This window comes from Hirundo rustica, chromosome 3 (assembly GCF_015227805.2).
Source record: "Hirundo rustica isolate bHirRus1 chromosome 3, bHirRus1.pri.v3, whole genome shotgun sequence".
NCBI lineage: Eukaryota > Metazoa > Chordata > Aves > Passeriformes > Hirundinidae > Hirundo > Hirundo rustica.
The window spans coordinates 107,303,718-107,318,437 of NC_053452.1; the positions used below are offsets into that span (position 1 = coordinate 107,303,718).

At 43.6% G+C, this 14,720-nt stretch overlaps 1 protein-coding gene across 1 annotated transcript in view; it reads right to left on the minus strand.

The window, feature by feature from the left end:
• Window positions 1-775: 775 nt before the first annotated feature.
• Window positions 776-14,720, minus strand: part of LOC120750056 (protein LYRIC-like) — a 31,713-nt gene continuing 17,768 nt past the window's right edge. Inside the window, exons 9-13 of the mRNA XM_040058181.2 lie at window positions 12,383-12,481; window positions 5,845-5,948; window positions 5,025-5,144; window positions 3,407-3,536; window positions 776-2,938 (exon numbers count right to left, since the gene is read on the minus strand). Coding sequence (XP_039914115.1) covers window positions 2,883-2,938; window positions 3,407-3,536; window positions 5,025-5,144; window positions 5,845-5,948; window positions 12,383-12,481 — 509 coding nt within the window. The 3' untranslated portion in view covers window positions 776-2,882. The remainder of the gene's footprint in view (window positions 2,939-3,406; window positions 3,537-5,024; window positions 5,145-5,844; window positions 5,949-12,382; window positions 12,482-14,720) is intronic.

Here is a 14,720-nt window from a genome sequence, read left to right on the forward strand (position 1 = left end):
AGTTGCTTAGAGCTTTGTGTTCTGGTTTTGTTTTTGTAAATTCAGTTCCCTCACTGAAGAACACTTGCACATCCCTGGGGGCCTGTGCAGCAGTTCTGCTGGGAGACGTGGTACAGGAAGGCTCCAGGCACTGCCACAGCCATATCAAACAGGCAACAACCAACATACCCTTCCCTAACTGCTGACAAAACAGATGAATCACACAAGCATGCTGTACATTGCCACCCCATTTACCCTTTTCAATTTTTTAGGAAAGCCTATGATCAAGAATATTTAGTTGTAGAAGTATATATTTTTTTTTTTGCCTACCTTATAGTGTGGTATTAAATAATACACTGTAAATAAGATATGAACTGTTGAGCCCATCTGTATTACTGTGATGACTTCCCAGAGGTGAAACAGGGAAACCAGAAGGAAAATGCAGATCCCAGACACCACTGAAGTCAGGAAAAAGGGTACTGAAAAATTTGACAGAAAAACAGTAATATAATTTGCTGCTGCTTGTCAGCAGCACCTCAGTCAGCTTGTCAGCGTTACAAGTCTGGATTGTTCTTTCATCCCAACAACAAAAGGATGTCATGAGGATTTCCTAAATATAGAAGAGTTCAGATGAAGGAAACTCTTAAAAAAAATTATAGTACCCTGAAAAAGCTTGAAAATGGAGTGGTTCTAGCAAAAAACATACACTCTTACTCACACACAAATTAAATAAAACAGCTCATGATTATTGGGCTTTGGACAAAAGTTTTAATTTTTAATTATAAAAACAGTGACATTTGAAATACTGAAAAATGTTGAAATAAAGCATAATTACAAAGACACCAAAAAGTTTACAAGCAAATATAGTGATAAAAGCAGAAGAAATCTGTAGTCCAATACAGATCTTACCAACCTTGTGAGCTTCTCTTTATCTCTTTTTTTTTTTTTTCTTTCTTTTTTGGATGACAGAGGTTATCTTCAATGGTAAGCAAAGGCCATGGGCAACATCCTGGCCATAATGAGGTCAATGAATGTTTTCCATTGGCTTCAGAGATAGCAGAACTTTGTTCATTACCCACATACTCATTAGCACATCTTCTAAATCCTTGAACTTGCTGTACCTGTTCCTCCAGCGAGGCCATGTATTTTCTTGTTATGTGTCTATTCCAAACCAGTTACTTTCCTGATAAAAGCTCTTTAGTCTGTTCAGCCCATTCACAAACTGCCAATATTTCGCCTACACTGAGACACAAACACCAAGATGTGCACATCTTAGGCAGTGGGCTGCTAAATGGCATCAATTAAGATTACCTCTCCCCTGCCTGTCTGAAACAAGCCTACTGTGCTAAATTTTAGGGCACACGGTACAGCTAACTACCCCAAAAATCACAGCACAAGAGAACTGCCCTTGAATATATAGTAGCTAAACTCTAAACACAAATACATTGCTGCAGTTAACTGCTTCTCTGAAGGGTACAGCTGATTAAACAGCTGTGCAAAAGATGAAGGCCATCAGGGAAAAGTGCTGAGCTGCAGGTAAAGCTTAGACAAGCTGGGATCAGGGATCAGGGATGCAATGGCAGAAGCACAGAGCTCTCCTCTGGCTCCGTGATGCAAACAGGAGTACAGCTGTGGCAGTGTAAAGCCACGGACATCCCTGGTTATTCACTGTCCTAGTGGAAAGAGTTTCACAGCATCAGCCCAAAGCCTACGAATGTGCACACATTTAACATGCATTAGTAACTGTGCCCCACCATCTCCAAAGGCATAGAGTCAAATGCAGATGGAGATTTGTGAAACACTATCTCATCCTTCGAGGCAGCATTTCTGAGATTGGTCAGGCACAGTCTCAGGACCACCTGAAGCCCTCCCCCCCCAGCTACCACCAAAGCTGCAGCTTCTCTGGGGATAGAGGGCTTCTGCTTTTAGTGGTGTCAGTTCAGCATTGTTTATAAACCACAGTATTCTATTGTAACACATTTCTCTCCTCCATACTATGAGCCCTCTGACAAGGAGAAATACACACCCTTCAATAAATACTAAACTGACTTAAAAACTTCATTCACAAATTTACTTTATATTAGAATATTCAAGTGACAAAATGGTAAAAAACTTCCAAACATCAGATTAAGAAAAATGATTTTTAAAAGTCAGCCTACTATAAGTACAAATGCAACATGCTTTGGACATACAGACTTTAAACTTTAGCCCACCATGAAATCCAGGGAGAAAAATGCATTTAGACCATCATTCCAAACATGTTAAAAACCTCCTTTAGAAATGTTCTTTGAGGGGCAAACTACTCTGATGCAGGGTAAAAAGTATAAAAATGGCAAGGTAAGAGTCAAAAGTCTGACAATAGCAGCCACCAAGGATTTAAAAGAGTTAGGAGGTTGGAGAATGATCCATGTTATTCTCCTTTTGCTTCTGAACATCTGTACATTACTAGCCTGTCAATGAGCACCTCTGCAAAAATTCCAGAGGAGACCAGACTAGCTGGTGGATCCTCCATGGGACCAAAGCATAGTCACAGTCAGGTACAGCCCGACTACTTCTACAATGGCATAGAACACTACAAGTTGACGAACAACATGACAGCAAAAAAACTGAAAGGACTTAACGCAACCAGTCAAACCCCATTCAACAGCTTTTGATCTAGGGCAGCAGCTTGCAATGAACAGCCACTCTGTTTCAAAACCTCCTTCTGTGCACAGCCTGCTCCCTCTGCTCTCTCACACACTCACGCTCTCTGGCTCACTGCTCCTCTTCTCTTCCTCTCGCTGGGAGGTCTCCTGGAGCCTCTCTTTGCCTGGGGCTCAGCGGCATCGCAGAAAGCAGAATCCTTGCAGCTCGTTGGCATGTCTGCCCCATCGGGTTGGCACTCTGGCAGCTACACAGCTCCCTCAAGTCTCTTTCTTCATTTTCTTCCTCTTCCTCTTCTCCTTTTTTCCAGGTACGCCTACCATACAAACAACAGGGACAGTGCACAAACCTTCCACATGTAATTGCATCCCTGAGAACTGTTGGCTTTTTGCCTGATGAAGAGGATTTAAGGGTTCTTAGATGTGTTTTACAAGGGCCACCTACTTTCAAGGGTAATTCAAAGTCATGGGGAGGACTCAATGTTTTTAGTGGGCTCTGACTCACTTATATTTGCATCTGTTTCATGTTGAAAAGAGCTGTGCAAAAATCACTGTCACTAAATGCAATAGTAGCTTTAATTTTTTTTGCTCAGTAACTCTGAAAGAAGCAGGAACAGGTATTTGTCACAGAAAAGCCTCTGAGTAATACAGAGCCTCTCAAAGAATTAAAATATGCAGCTAAAGGAGAAACATTTCACATATTCACTTAAAAATGCATTTGTGAACACTTCTTAGATTACACGTTACTCTGAAAATTAATCAGGTGTGCAAATATAATCACTTACTGTTATTGGGTGAATTATTAACAATGTCCAAGGATTTTTCGAAGGAAGCACCAACTGCATCACTGCTATGTTTTGTAGATATCAAGTCCCTGGGGCCTTCTTCCATTCTTGTCTGCAAACCTTGCTGGGGCTTAATTGAAACAAGATGCTTCACTAAGCATATGAGTTAAACGAAGCATATGCAAGTACAAAATATGAGAGAAAATGCCATTATTGTGGGGTATTTAAAGAAACTGCAGGACAAACTAATTCATTTTTACATGATTAGAATAGTTTGCCATGCTATCTACCTACCTCTTATTTATTTGTTTTAGAGGGGATTAAAGTGTTGAAATTGCCTTTCAGTGTTATTTTTCCCCTTGCTTCCCCCAGTGAAGAGAAGAGCAGCAAGAAATAGTGATATGTAAGTACTGGCATTGTGTAGTGACACTGAAGAGTAAGATGTGCCCAGTGACTGCTAGATGACTTGAGTCCACAGAAACACTGGAGGTAGCACAAGGAGTGTGATGAGCAACTTTGTGGATCTGGCTTCATATGTAATTTCACTTTTTATGTCCACCTGAAGGCTGAGCTTTCACAGCAGCATTTGAGGCACCAGACACTAACAATTGGGGCTGACATGCAACACCAGCCTCTTCTGGCCCATCATACACATGTCAGAAGAAGCAAGGCTGTCCTGAGGAGTGTGAACAGCACTGTCAAGATTATTCATGAAGGTACATACAAAGCTAAGCCAATTAATTGGATGTGCAAGAGAGAGAGTGGTACGGCAGCACTCTGAGAACTGAAAGGATATCCTAATGATTATGTGGATTGTAGTCAGTGAGCTAGTTAAAACTTTTCCCTTAAAATGGGAGCAGCAGGAGATCTGGGAGCAAAATCATCTCAAGGATCGTGAGGGACCACAGTGGGTGTGAGGGGAAGACAAATGATTAAAAAAAAAAAAAAATCAAAAACAGTTGTACATGTCCAGAAAAACATATTCTGTGACAAGTGAATGAAATCCAATTTGGACATTTTGGGCATTCCCCCCCGCAATTTCTCATTTCACTGAGCACCAATCATAGGCAAGGATTGGTCCAAAAGCCAGTCAACAGTCTGTTCCTTTGCACTTCCCATTCCAAATGAACTGACATTCTCCACAGCCTTTCTCTGTTGCACTCTGAGACATTTTTCTCTCAATAAGCTTTTTAGTGATATAACAGTGGCCTTGTTTTATCTTCCCTGACTTTTGGGAACCACCTTTTCATTATTGTTGATATCTCTGGATGACCTTCAGCTACAGATGAAACCCAGGCCAATTGTACACTAAATTTGGAGTGCATCTGGTTTTAATCATAGATGGAAAAATGTTTAGGCAGATGCATTCCAAGTTTAGTGCACAACATTCTGTACTGCAAAATCAAAGTGTTTTGAAAATATGTTAGAGAATACTATGTTGCAAAACTCCACTATCCACTGTGCTCATAACTTCTTTTATGGGGAGACAGGGAGAAAAGAGAAGAGAAAGCCAGAAGACAGAGAGGAAGAAAAGTTTCCCTTAGGTCATCCTAACAGCAAAGAATCCCCCTCTGCTCATAGAAAACCAAACACTACTCTTGGAATACAAAATACTCACATGCCTCAGTCCAGCTCCACCCCTTGCTTCCTTCACTTCCATTTTCTTCTTCTTCCGTTGCGTTTTGCTTTCGGGTCCAGAAAGACAGAAACTAATGCCTGCTTTGCCTTTTGGCAAATCCTGAAAGTGTCAGAGATTTTGTAAGAGGATCTGTGGGACAGCTAATTTTGGGTTTTTTTCAGGAAAACTGATTACCTCTAGGAGTGTGTGCTGACAGTGTACAAGCAGGGCTGTCTCTCTGAACAGGGTGCTCACATCAGCTTAACACATCTCTTTGTAGAAAGCTCAGCGCGCTCTTCCCACTGCTGCCCAAAGGGAACATTTCCCTGGGCTTCTAGAAATCATTTAAATAGCAAGACTTCTGCTTCTACATCTCCACCCAAGATACCACTGTATCACTGTCACCAAACCCTCTTATCAGCTAATTTAAATAAATATGTTTTGTGTGCGCGAGATGCTGAGAAGGCTGTGTCAGCTCTGGACTCCACACCTCTTTTAAGGCCTGGGCATTTGAGAAGGTCAGCAGCAGCAGGGTGCAAACACCCAGGGTTTGCTGCTTAGGACAGCAATATGGAGGATGATGAACTCCCAGAACCAGCCAACTCCCCACAGACCATCTCATGCCTCCTGCAAGTGTGTTCCCCAGCTCCAGCTATCTCAGACAGATCAGGCAGGGACCATGCTGAGCACTTCCTCCCAGCATGAGAAATCCCTCACAACCAAAGGAGCCTGGCTCCAGGGCTGGACTGGAGACCCCAGCATGGATGAGACTGACCCCAGAGGACCAGGTCTCCCTTGGCCATCCACAGCACTGCCTCACCTTCTTCTCATCCCTTGTCTGATGCTCCTCATCTCCAGTCCAGTTTCCCCACTCCTCTGTGGGAGCCTTCCAGTCAGAGTCCAGGTCAATCACTGAAGGGTCACCTATTAGGGCAAGCATACCAAAGAGTTATGTTCAAATCCGTACCCCTGCCCAGCCTCCCATGAGCCGCACAACTGCTGCAAAAATACCTGATGTCTTCTTGCTTGCCCTTGTGGTATTTGGATGTGCATGTATGCATGTCTTGGATGTGTTAAAACATTTGCAAATTTATTTTAAAAATGTATTAAGACATATACATTGGCTGCCAATTCACAATTAGTGATAGCACTCTTCAGGACGGAGAAGGGCAGAAAAGCACATACAAAAACAAAAGCCCTTCCAGCCTGCACTTCAAGAAAACAAGCTTTACAAAACTAATAGCGTGGCTTGTCAAATATTTCTTTTTAATTTTATGAAGAAGGATTGAGGCATATCTAGAAACTCTGGCAGACACAACAGGCTCTTCCATTCACTGCAACACACCATCCTCTGGGCAATTATTCATGTAGAAGAGTAATATTAACAAAGGATTTATGCATTCATTATTGCTCTCATTGCTATTTTCTTTCTTACAAAAAATAGAACAAAGTGCATTCTCAACTTCTTCTTCCTTTTCATTTTCTTTTCTTGAATGTAAACCAGAGAAGCACCATCCCAGCACTGATTTCCAAACCTCCTTAAGATACAACTCTAAATAGGCACAAAATAGATAACATCTACGCTGCAACAATTCTGATCATTTCATGGGAACTGGGCAAAAAAACTTTTCAAAATCTTTTCTCTATCTTTCAGCATCTGGTACCTTTGAAAATCTGGCTGCAAGCCCTCAGCTGCCTCTCCACAAAGCACTGGCAAACTATCCTCAGTCAAGAAGGCAAACCAAACCAGTTTAATTCCTTCACCCAAACTGAATGAGGTGCAAAAAACCAGATAAATCAGAAAATATGTTGAAAGGACTACTTGATTATTTTTTAACAATTTGAATGTAACAATCTAAGTCTTATCCTAACAGGAAGAACAACTTAATAACACAACATACAACGATAACTCTTAGCTGATTACTTCTCTTAAAAAAAAAAAAAAAAAAAAATCCCAAGCTGGATGGAAAAACTTCTACTTGAAGCAGGGCCAAAACCAAAAGCATGCTGGGAATGATAAAAGAAAACTGTTTCCAAAAAGTTGTTCTGACCAGTTTGCTGCCAAATGTTACAAACATGATTATAAACATTGTTCAGGTTTCTTTAGTTTAAAACCCATGCCCTCTATATAGACAATATGTCTTTCCTTCTTCAAAAGGGAAGGGAACAGCTAATTTTGAATGCATTCCCCAATAAAATTCCAGTCCAAAGTAGAATTTAGTCTCCTGAGCTGCAAGGCAGAGGCTCTGCTGATGGATGCTCTCATGGGTGTGCAAGCAAAACATAACACATGGAAAGCCACAACTGTTGTATTCACCTTTTTAGCTTCTGATATCTCAAAAAGTGTATGTATACTTCTAAACATGAAAATAGTTTTGATGGCAAAGTGCCTGCAATGGAGTTACGTTTATGCTTTGCCCTTGTCACATGTGGGCATGAAACTTGGCCAGACAGTGGGAACTCTGCCTCGTCTCAGAATTGCTCTTCCCAAAGTATTGTGTCCCTGGGGTGTTTAAAATCAACTCAGACTAAAATTAAGGGCAATATAAGATTCTTTACAATTTGCTGGATTTGATGGGGAAATCGGATTAAATGTACTTATCCCAAAGCTCTGATTAAGCGTACTTATCCCAAAGCTCTGACTTAAAATCTCTTCTGTTGTGTAGCATATTTTCCTTCTACAGTGACATCTCCCACAGTGTCTTTAAACTTCAAATACTCTTCAGTATTTTTAAATCTGATTCTCCTTGGGCCATCAATTCTCTTGCAGGCTAAAACTGATCAGTAATTCCTGGGAACATAAACACTAAAAGGAATGTGCCATGCAGCAGGATGTCCTCCTGCTCCCCATGTGGGTTTAGCCCTGACAGAGGTGATATCTCTCTCAGCACCAACACAGATCAACATCTTGACAATTCCTGCTGTTTATTTTTAAAAAGCAATGCTGTTAAATGTCATTTTCCAACTAAGTTCTTGCTTGCAATCCACCCCAGTCCTCCAGCAAACTCTACCAAGACAAAGCTGTACTTCTCTGTTGGCAGCAAATGTTTGCAGAGTGCATCTCAAGGCCAAGGTGGTTTCCATGTACCCCATGCAATGAAAACACTTTAGATCCTGAAAGACACAACATTGAAGGTGTCTTCAGAAATCAGGGAGGTTGAAATTTTTTTTCTCAGCACCTCTGCAGGCAGAAAGTCCATCCCAGCACCAACTACCTGAATGCCCTTGGTCTCCAGTCTCTCTCCTGTATAAGGAGGAGCAGACAGGGAGCAGATGGCTGCGCCCTGAGGGGTGTTGGGGGGCAAACAGCAGCAGGATCTGGTCAAAGGAAACAGTCAGCAGGTTCTCTGTGCCTGCTGATAGATAGGGTGGAGTACAGTACTGTACAGGCTGAACCTAATTATCTGGCCTGGAAAATGAAACTGGAAAGTACTGCAGCAAAACTCAGTCTGTGTCACCAAGAAGGGAATTTAAAAATTTCTGATCTGGAGTTGTACATTTGGATTCTAATCTACCATCATCTCTCCTGGCATGCTGTCCCAAAATATGGGCAGCAGAAACTTAAGGGAGGTTCATCTGGCAGGGCAAACCCCTCGGTAGGCTGCATATTGTCCATGGCACTGAGCTTTACTGTGGCTGCTGTAGAAAGCCCATCCCTTTGCAAAGGGCAGTTTACTGTGTCATGAACGCAGTCCTAACCCAAATCCTTGCCAAGGCATCGCTTGTAGACTAAGTGCAATGCATTCAGTTGAAATGGGTAGATAATTTCCAGTCTAAAGCTTGAATTTCTGTTTTACACGTCAATAGCTGGGTGGAGGAATCCCTTATTTGGCACCTTCCTTCAGCATAATTCATCAAGGCAAAATATCAAATAAACCTCAGACTGAAGATTTCTTTTAGTGGAAAAAAGCTACTGATTCCCATAAAACAAAGGAATTAAAGTTGATTTTAACTCTGGAACAGAAGGAAGGTTGGAAGTCAGGAGACATAGGGTCAGGAGATGAGGGAGTTTTCTTAAGGTTATGGGGAAAATTAGCTTTGGCAATCAAGAAAGATTCATTGGGAGGGTGCCAAGACACAGATAAAAAGTGACTCTCATGGTCATGAGACATTGCATTTGCAAAGCAGAATGTGAATTTTCTGAGATTGCACTGCTCTGTTGGCAAAGCACAGGTCCGCTGCACTTGGAAGCAGATGCATGGATAAAATTAGTATTCCCTTGCCTTGGAACCAGACACAAGTGCTCTAAAACAGCCCAGCAGGCCACACTGTGTGGGTTACATGTTTTATAACAGCAAAACCAGCCACAGCTTGTGATGCGTTCTGTGGGACAGCAAAATTGGAGTACATAAATGCCACCAAAGGGGCAGTGGCGGATGCGTGACATCGGTACACAAAGGGAGTATTAGGAGACACATGCAAGTAAAGCTTCCAAGGCAGAGGCAGGAGGATCAAGAACAATGCTGCAGAAGAAGCAAGAAAGGCACCTGGCTAAAGCAGAGCACTTCCCGGGCTCAAAAATGAAGTGAATTATGTCAGGACCTGAAGTGGTTCAGCCCCCTTTCTTTCTTTGTGACAGGAATGGAAACTATGCAAACACTAATGATGAGCAGGGAAAAATGATGAACAAAGCTTCCCACTTTGGGGCCCCTCTTCCCTCATGGCAGAGTCCTGGCCGCCTCAGCCTGCTGGTGGGACTGCAGCCATCAGTGCTGACCATGTGGCTTCAAGCCCAAGACACTGAATCTCCCCAGCTACCAAAGGCTTAGATTGCTAAGGACTAATTTTTTGAATATGCGGAGACAATGACTGATGACAGAATGAGAATTTCAGAATCAATGAGGTTGGAATTGGCCTCTAGAGATTGTCTAGTCATGGCTCACAGAGGCCTCGCCTACAGCAGGTTTCTCAGGAATACAGAAGAGTTTTGAATATTTTGAGGGGTGGAAAGTCTGCAACCTCTCTGAGCAAACTTTTGTTGCCTGACCACTCTTACCATAAAAAAAAGGTTTTGCTTATGAATAAGAGGAAGTTCACTTCTTACCCAGGCCAGCCATAGGCTATGACCCCATCAGGTGCTCATACACAGGCATGGCTGGACCTTCTCCCATATATCCCTGACTGTCTTGTACTGGGGAGCCCAGAAATGGACACTGGGCTCCAGATATGACAATAATTAAGAATTAACCACCAGCAGCGTGTATCATTAATGAATGTCAACACAGGTGTGTGTTGTTTGGAAACCAGCCTGATTGAGATCCTTAAATATTCCAAAAATGACTGCTCAGTTCCCTTTTCCACTAACTCCCTCTCTCCCTCTATGTATATATACTTTCAATTGTGCCAACACTTAGACCTCAAGCCTTTTGTAAGTGAGGGTGCTATTATTGCTGGTACTTCACAAAAAGACAACCCGATGTGGAGCAGGGAGCAGGCCAAGGCAGCTCCACCAGCCGGGCCAGAGGCAGGAGTCCAGCATCCAGCTCCTTTGGCTGTACCAGCCCGGCACAGAACAAAGAGACTCATTACATGTACTGCTTTGGATTTGATAAAATGACCCCAGCTCATATTTAGGCTATGAATGGCATTTTTTTTAGTTCCTAAGCCTGCAAGAGCTAACAGGCCATGTTTAACCGTCTAAGAGCTCATTTTGCCTGCAGCGCCGACCTTAATGCCAACCATTACCTCATCTAAATTCAGGGAATACATATTCTTGATGCACCCCTCCCCTGCATCAATATCAAGGCTGATGAGTCAAAGGAAAAAAAGAGTACCAGGACAAAAAAGCAAGCTGTAAGACAGACAGAATCCTTCAAACACTTCTGCTCTGATGTTTGCAGAAGTGAGCTGCTGAATTTGTTCCTATCGTTCTACTCTCAGGCAGATATGGATCTCCAAAAGCAGAGCTCTGCTTGGCTTTGCAAGTGCAGATCAAGCCCAGAGTGTGCCAAATCTGACTTGTGCTAAATGTAGTGCCAGGGAACGCTGCTGAAGAGCTGCCCACACTGCCTCCCTCCATCCCGCGTGGGTGTGACGGGCTCCAAAGTTGGAAAGGGCCAGGCACGCTTTGCAGCAATGCAGGGGTAAAGAAACACAGCACCAAAGGAAGGGAAGGCTCAGGGTTGGGGATTTTGTTTTTATTATTTTTAAAGCAAACTGTGCTATTTATAAAATCACGACCAAAATGATGCATCTGCTGCAGATCTTCAGTTACCACTGGGCAGAGAAGCAAGACAACCACAGTCTTTTCTCCTTAATGCATTCCACCCCTCTGGGTTCTCCTGCAGTTAAGCACTCAGAGCAGCTAGAGCACAAAGTGGTTTGCTCAGCTCATCAGCCATCATTCCTGCAAGAGCAGGGAAAAGCCTCCCAACAACAGGGGTATGTATAAATACTTCACTCGATCCTGACCAAAAGGTCAAGAGAAAGGGCCATCTAATGCCCACACTGTTCATGCCAAATTATTCCAGCCAACCAGGACACATGCTTGTCCTTCTTTCAAAACTAAAAAAACCACCCATTACCAGTCATAAAAAGACTGCAATCCTGATTGCTACAGTGCACTGGAGTTGTATTCTGCATCTGGGTTCAGGGCATTTCCAAGGAAATTTAAAATTCTGGCAAAGGTACACGGAGCTTGAAAAGCACCCTGTCCTCCCACGGCTCTCCCTCAGCCACCCCACTGAGCCTGGGCCGCAGCCGCCTGGAAAAGGCTCACTCAGCTCCACCTTCCCGCACAACGATGGGAGGGAGGGAAACACAATGCTTCAGTTATGAGAACCAAACACAGCTTTGAACTCGTTTCACAAATTCACTAATCTGAGTTGACTGGTAACACGTGGGGCTTTTTGAAACACAGAGCCCATCCTGCTGCCCCTGGCTCAGGAAGTCCCTGACCCCCTCTCTGCAGGGTGTGGGGAGGGATCGCCCTGTGCTTGCCCTGTTCCTGTGCTTATCTGCCCGCAGCTGATAGCAGTGCAACTGCTGGAGAGAGGACACGGGAGCCTGCAGACAGCCCCCTACAGCTGGTGCTGCTGCCCAGGAGCTCTAATCACATTTGCACCGGTGTGTACGCACAAAAGTAGACTGTATCTACTGCATTGTTTGTTTTTCTTCTGAGGGAAAATAAAATGCACTTTCTTGCCCTTCTCAAGGGTTCCATGTGGACAACTGCTGCTCTGAGCTCACAGCAGCTCTGGGCACCTGCTCAAAACCAGACCCACAAGGGATTTCTCCCTGACCAGCAAATGAGCCACATGGGAAGTGGACTCTGATGGCTGAGACTTGGGGAATGGACTGAAGAGAGTTCCTGCATTGGTGCACTTGTTTGTCTACAGAAGAAGGGCATAGAGACGTACCCTGCCCCTGCCACGCGTCGTCTGCTGGGAGGAAAGTCGAGCTGCCATGCCAACAGCATCTGGAAGGACTGTCCTCAGATGATTTACCCTTCACGTTATCTGCACATAGGAAAGCATCTTCATTAAAAAATTAAACCAAAAAAAGCCCAAATCTCAAGCCTAAAAGATAATCACATAGGTATATTCACATTATTAAAATCAATTAATCATGCCTCTGTCTGCTCGCTATGTCACGATGCCTGGGTGTTATGTAATTTAAGCCACATGTTAATCTATGCTTCTCATCACAGTGGATTTATTAACAAAGGCTGGACGAGGACACTACAAGCATAAGATATTAAAAACAACTCACTCAGGAGTGGCTACACTAGCAACATTCAGAAATGTAAACTTCTGGCATATCTCTCTTGGGGACCTAAGGAGGGAGCTGTAGTTCCTGCAGAACAAAAGCTGCATCCAGAGTATCCAGCTCCAACTCCCACCACCTTCAGTGAGAAGGCTTCTGCTCAAGCTAACAGAAATCCATAATCACCAAATTGCTCCATAAAAGAGCACAGGTGAGAGAGCTGGAGGAAAAAGAAAGTTGTTTTGAGGATTACTTTCAGTAACTAAAGCAACCAGTAGGATTCACATGCCTCCCTGAATGACCTCCCTTAGCCCCTTTCTAAGGCCTGTATATAACAGACTGGGGTAGTCTTCACAACTTTCATAAATCAGGGGTTTTTTTTCACATCTCTGACTTTTCCTTTCTTCCTTTCACCTAATGAACTCTGAGGTTTTTGCAGTTGTGTATGCTTGATTTTTTGCTGCATAAATGTGTCTGGTTCTGTCCCGCACCAGGCGGGAGCTGACCTCTGGCTAGCTCGAGTCAGCACAGCCACAGAAGGTCCCGGTTCATTTCGGCTTCTCAGCAGCAGCTGGACCTGATAGTGTCGTGACAGCAACAGCAGCAGAAGAGAAAAGGCTGGCTCTCAGCTTAGCAGGTTAAAAGATGTTTATTAGCTCCAGAGCTGAGGAGCAGAGAGGCTCAGAGCTCCGAGCGGAGTGGCTGAGAGGCTGAGAGAGTTTTTTCCTCCCTCCTACCCCTTATAAGCGGGGGAGGGGTTCCAGGGAGGATACAACAAACCAACAAATCACGGGATTCAGGGGGTAACAAGGTGTGCCCACCCCCAAGCCTTGGACCACTAAAATCCAAAGCTAAAGGAATTCCCCCCAGTGGGCCCATCACCTGAAGCCCTCTCCCTGAGATTTCACAACCTTGGAGGGCTCCTCAAAGTGATAGACAAGCTGCCCCAGAGAGGGGGGTTGGGGCAGAGGGGATGTTACAAGTCAGGTGAGGGGTGGGAGGACTGACACAAAACACCTTGTTATACAGAAAACACAGAAAGGGTTACAACATTGGGGATACAGTGAAATGAACCATAACATAAACTTCTTATAAAAACCTAATAAAACAGTTCTGCACCACCACACATAAATGCAGAGGTTAAAAAATACTTCTCCTTGTTGAGTACTTATACATTAGGAACTGCTAGAATCCACTGACAGTGTTGGAAAAGAGGTGGTTAAATATGGCATGTGTTATATTAATTGCCTTATCTGGCTTTAGAAGCTGATTTCAGCTATCTAGCTAGCATCATATACACTGCTTTGTGCATGGGTATCTATATGTATCTATGCTTGTCTTTAGCAACTCTAACAGATTCAGGACCAGACTTTGCATTCGTCATCCAGCTAAACTTTCAGTCAAATGTGAATTTCTGGTAGGCAGGGCATGTATGAACCAGGGGTGCTTGCAATCAGTCAGTGAAGACTGACAGCTGCAAAGATGCAAAGTGAAAGCCAAAAACGAGGCTTAGCTCAATGCAAAATGAGGAGATGCTCCATCCTTCTCAGCCACGCATGGAGAGGCTCAAGCAGAAAATCCCTCACTGTGCCGAATGAGAAGCTGCTGGCTAGGCAGCCTCTAACACAGCCTTTCCAAGCTGCACATTCACTCCCTCCCTTGGTCTGAAACTCTCTGAATTTCTTGGTTATCAGAGCACAACAGAAACCTTCAGTTTGAGTCAACCTAACAGACAGAATCTGCAGGGGAGGAAATATTTTTTTATTATTATTATTATTTATTGCAAGATGAATACATGAGTTTGGAAAGCACTCAATAAAAGGTTCTGATGTTGCTCCCTAAAACACTGGTGTGCTGGATTGCAGAAGCAAGCAAGCTCCGCAAGGGAGAGTGACTAATGAGCTGTGACTCCAGGGGAGAAGACCCATGTGGGATCTGTGGGAGCCCTTTTCAGCCAAGCAGCTGAGAAAGTGATAGAAGAATTCAGACAGA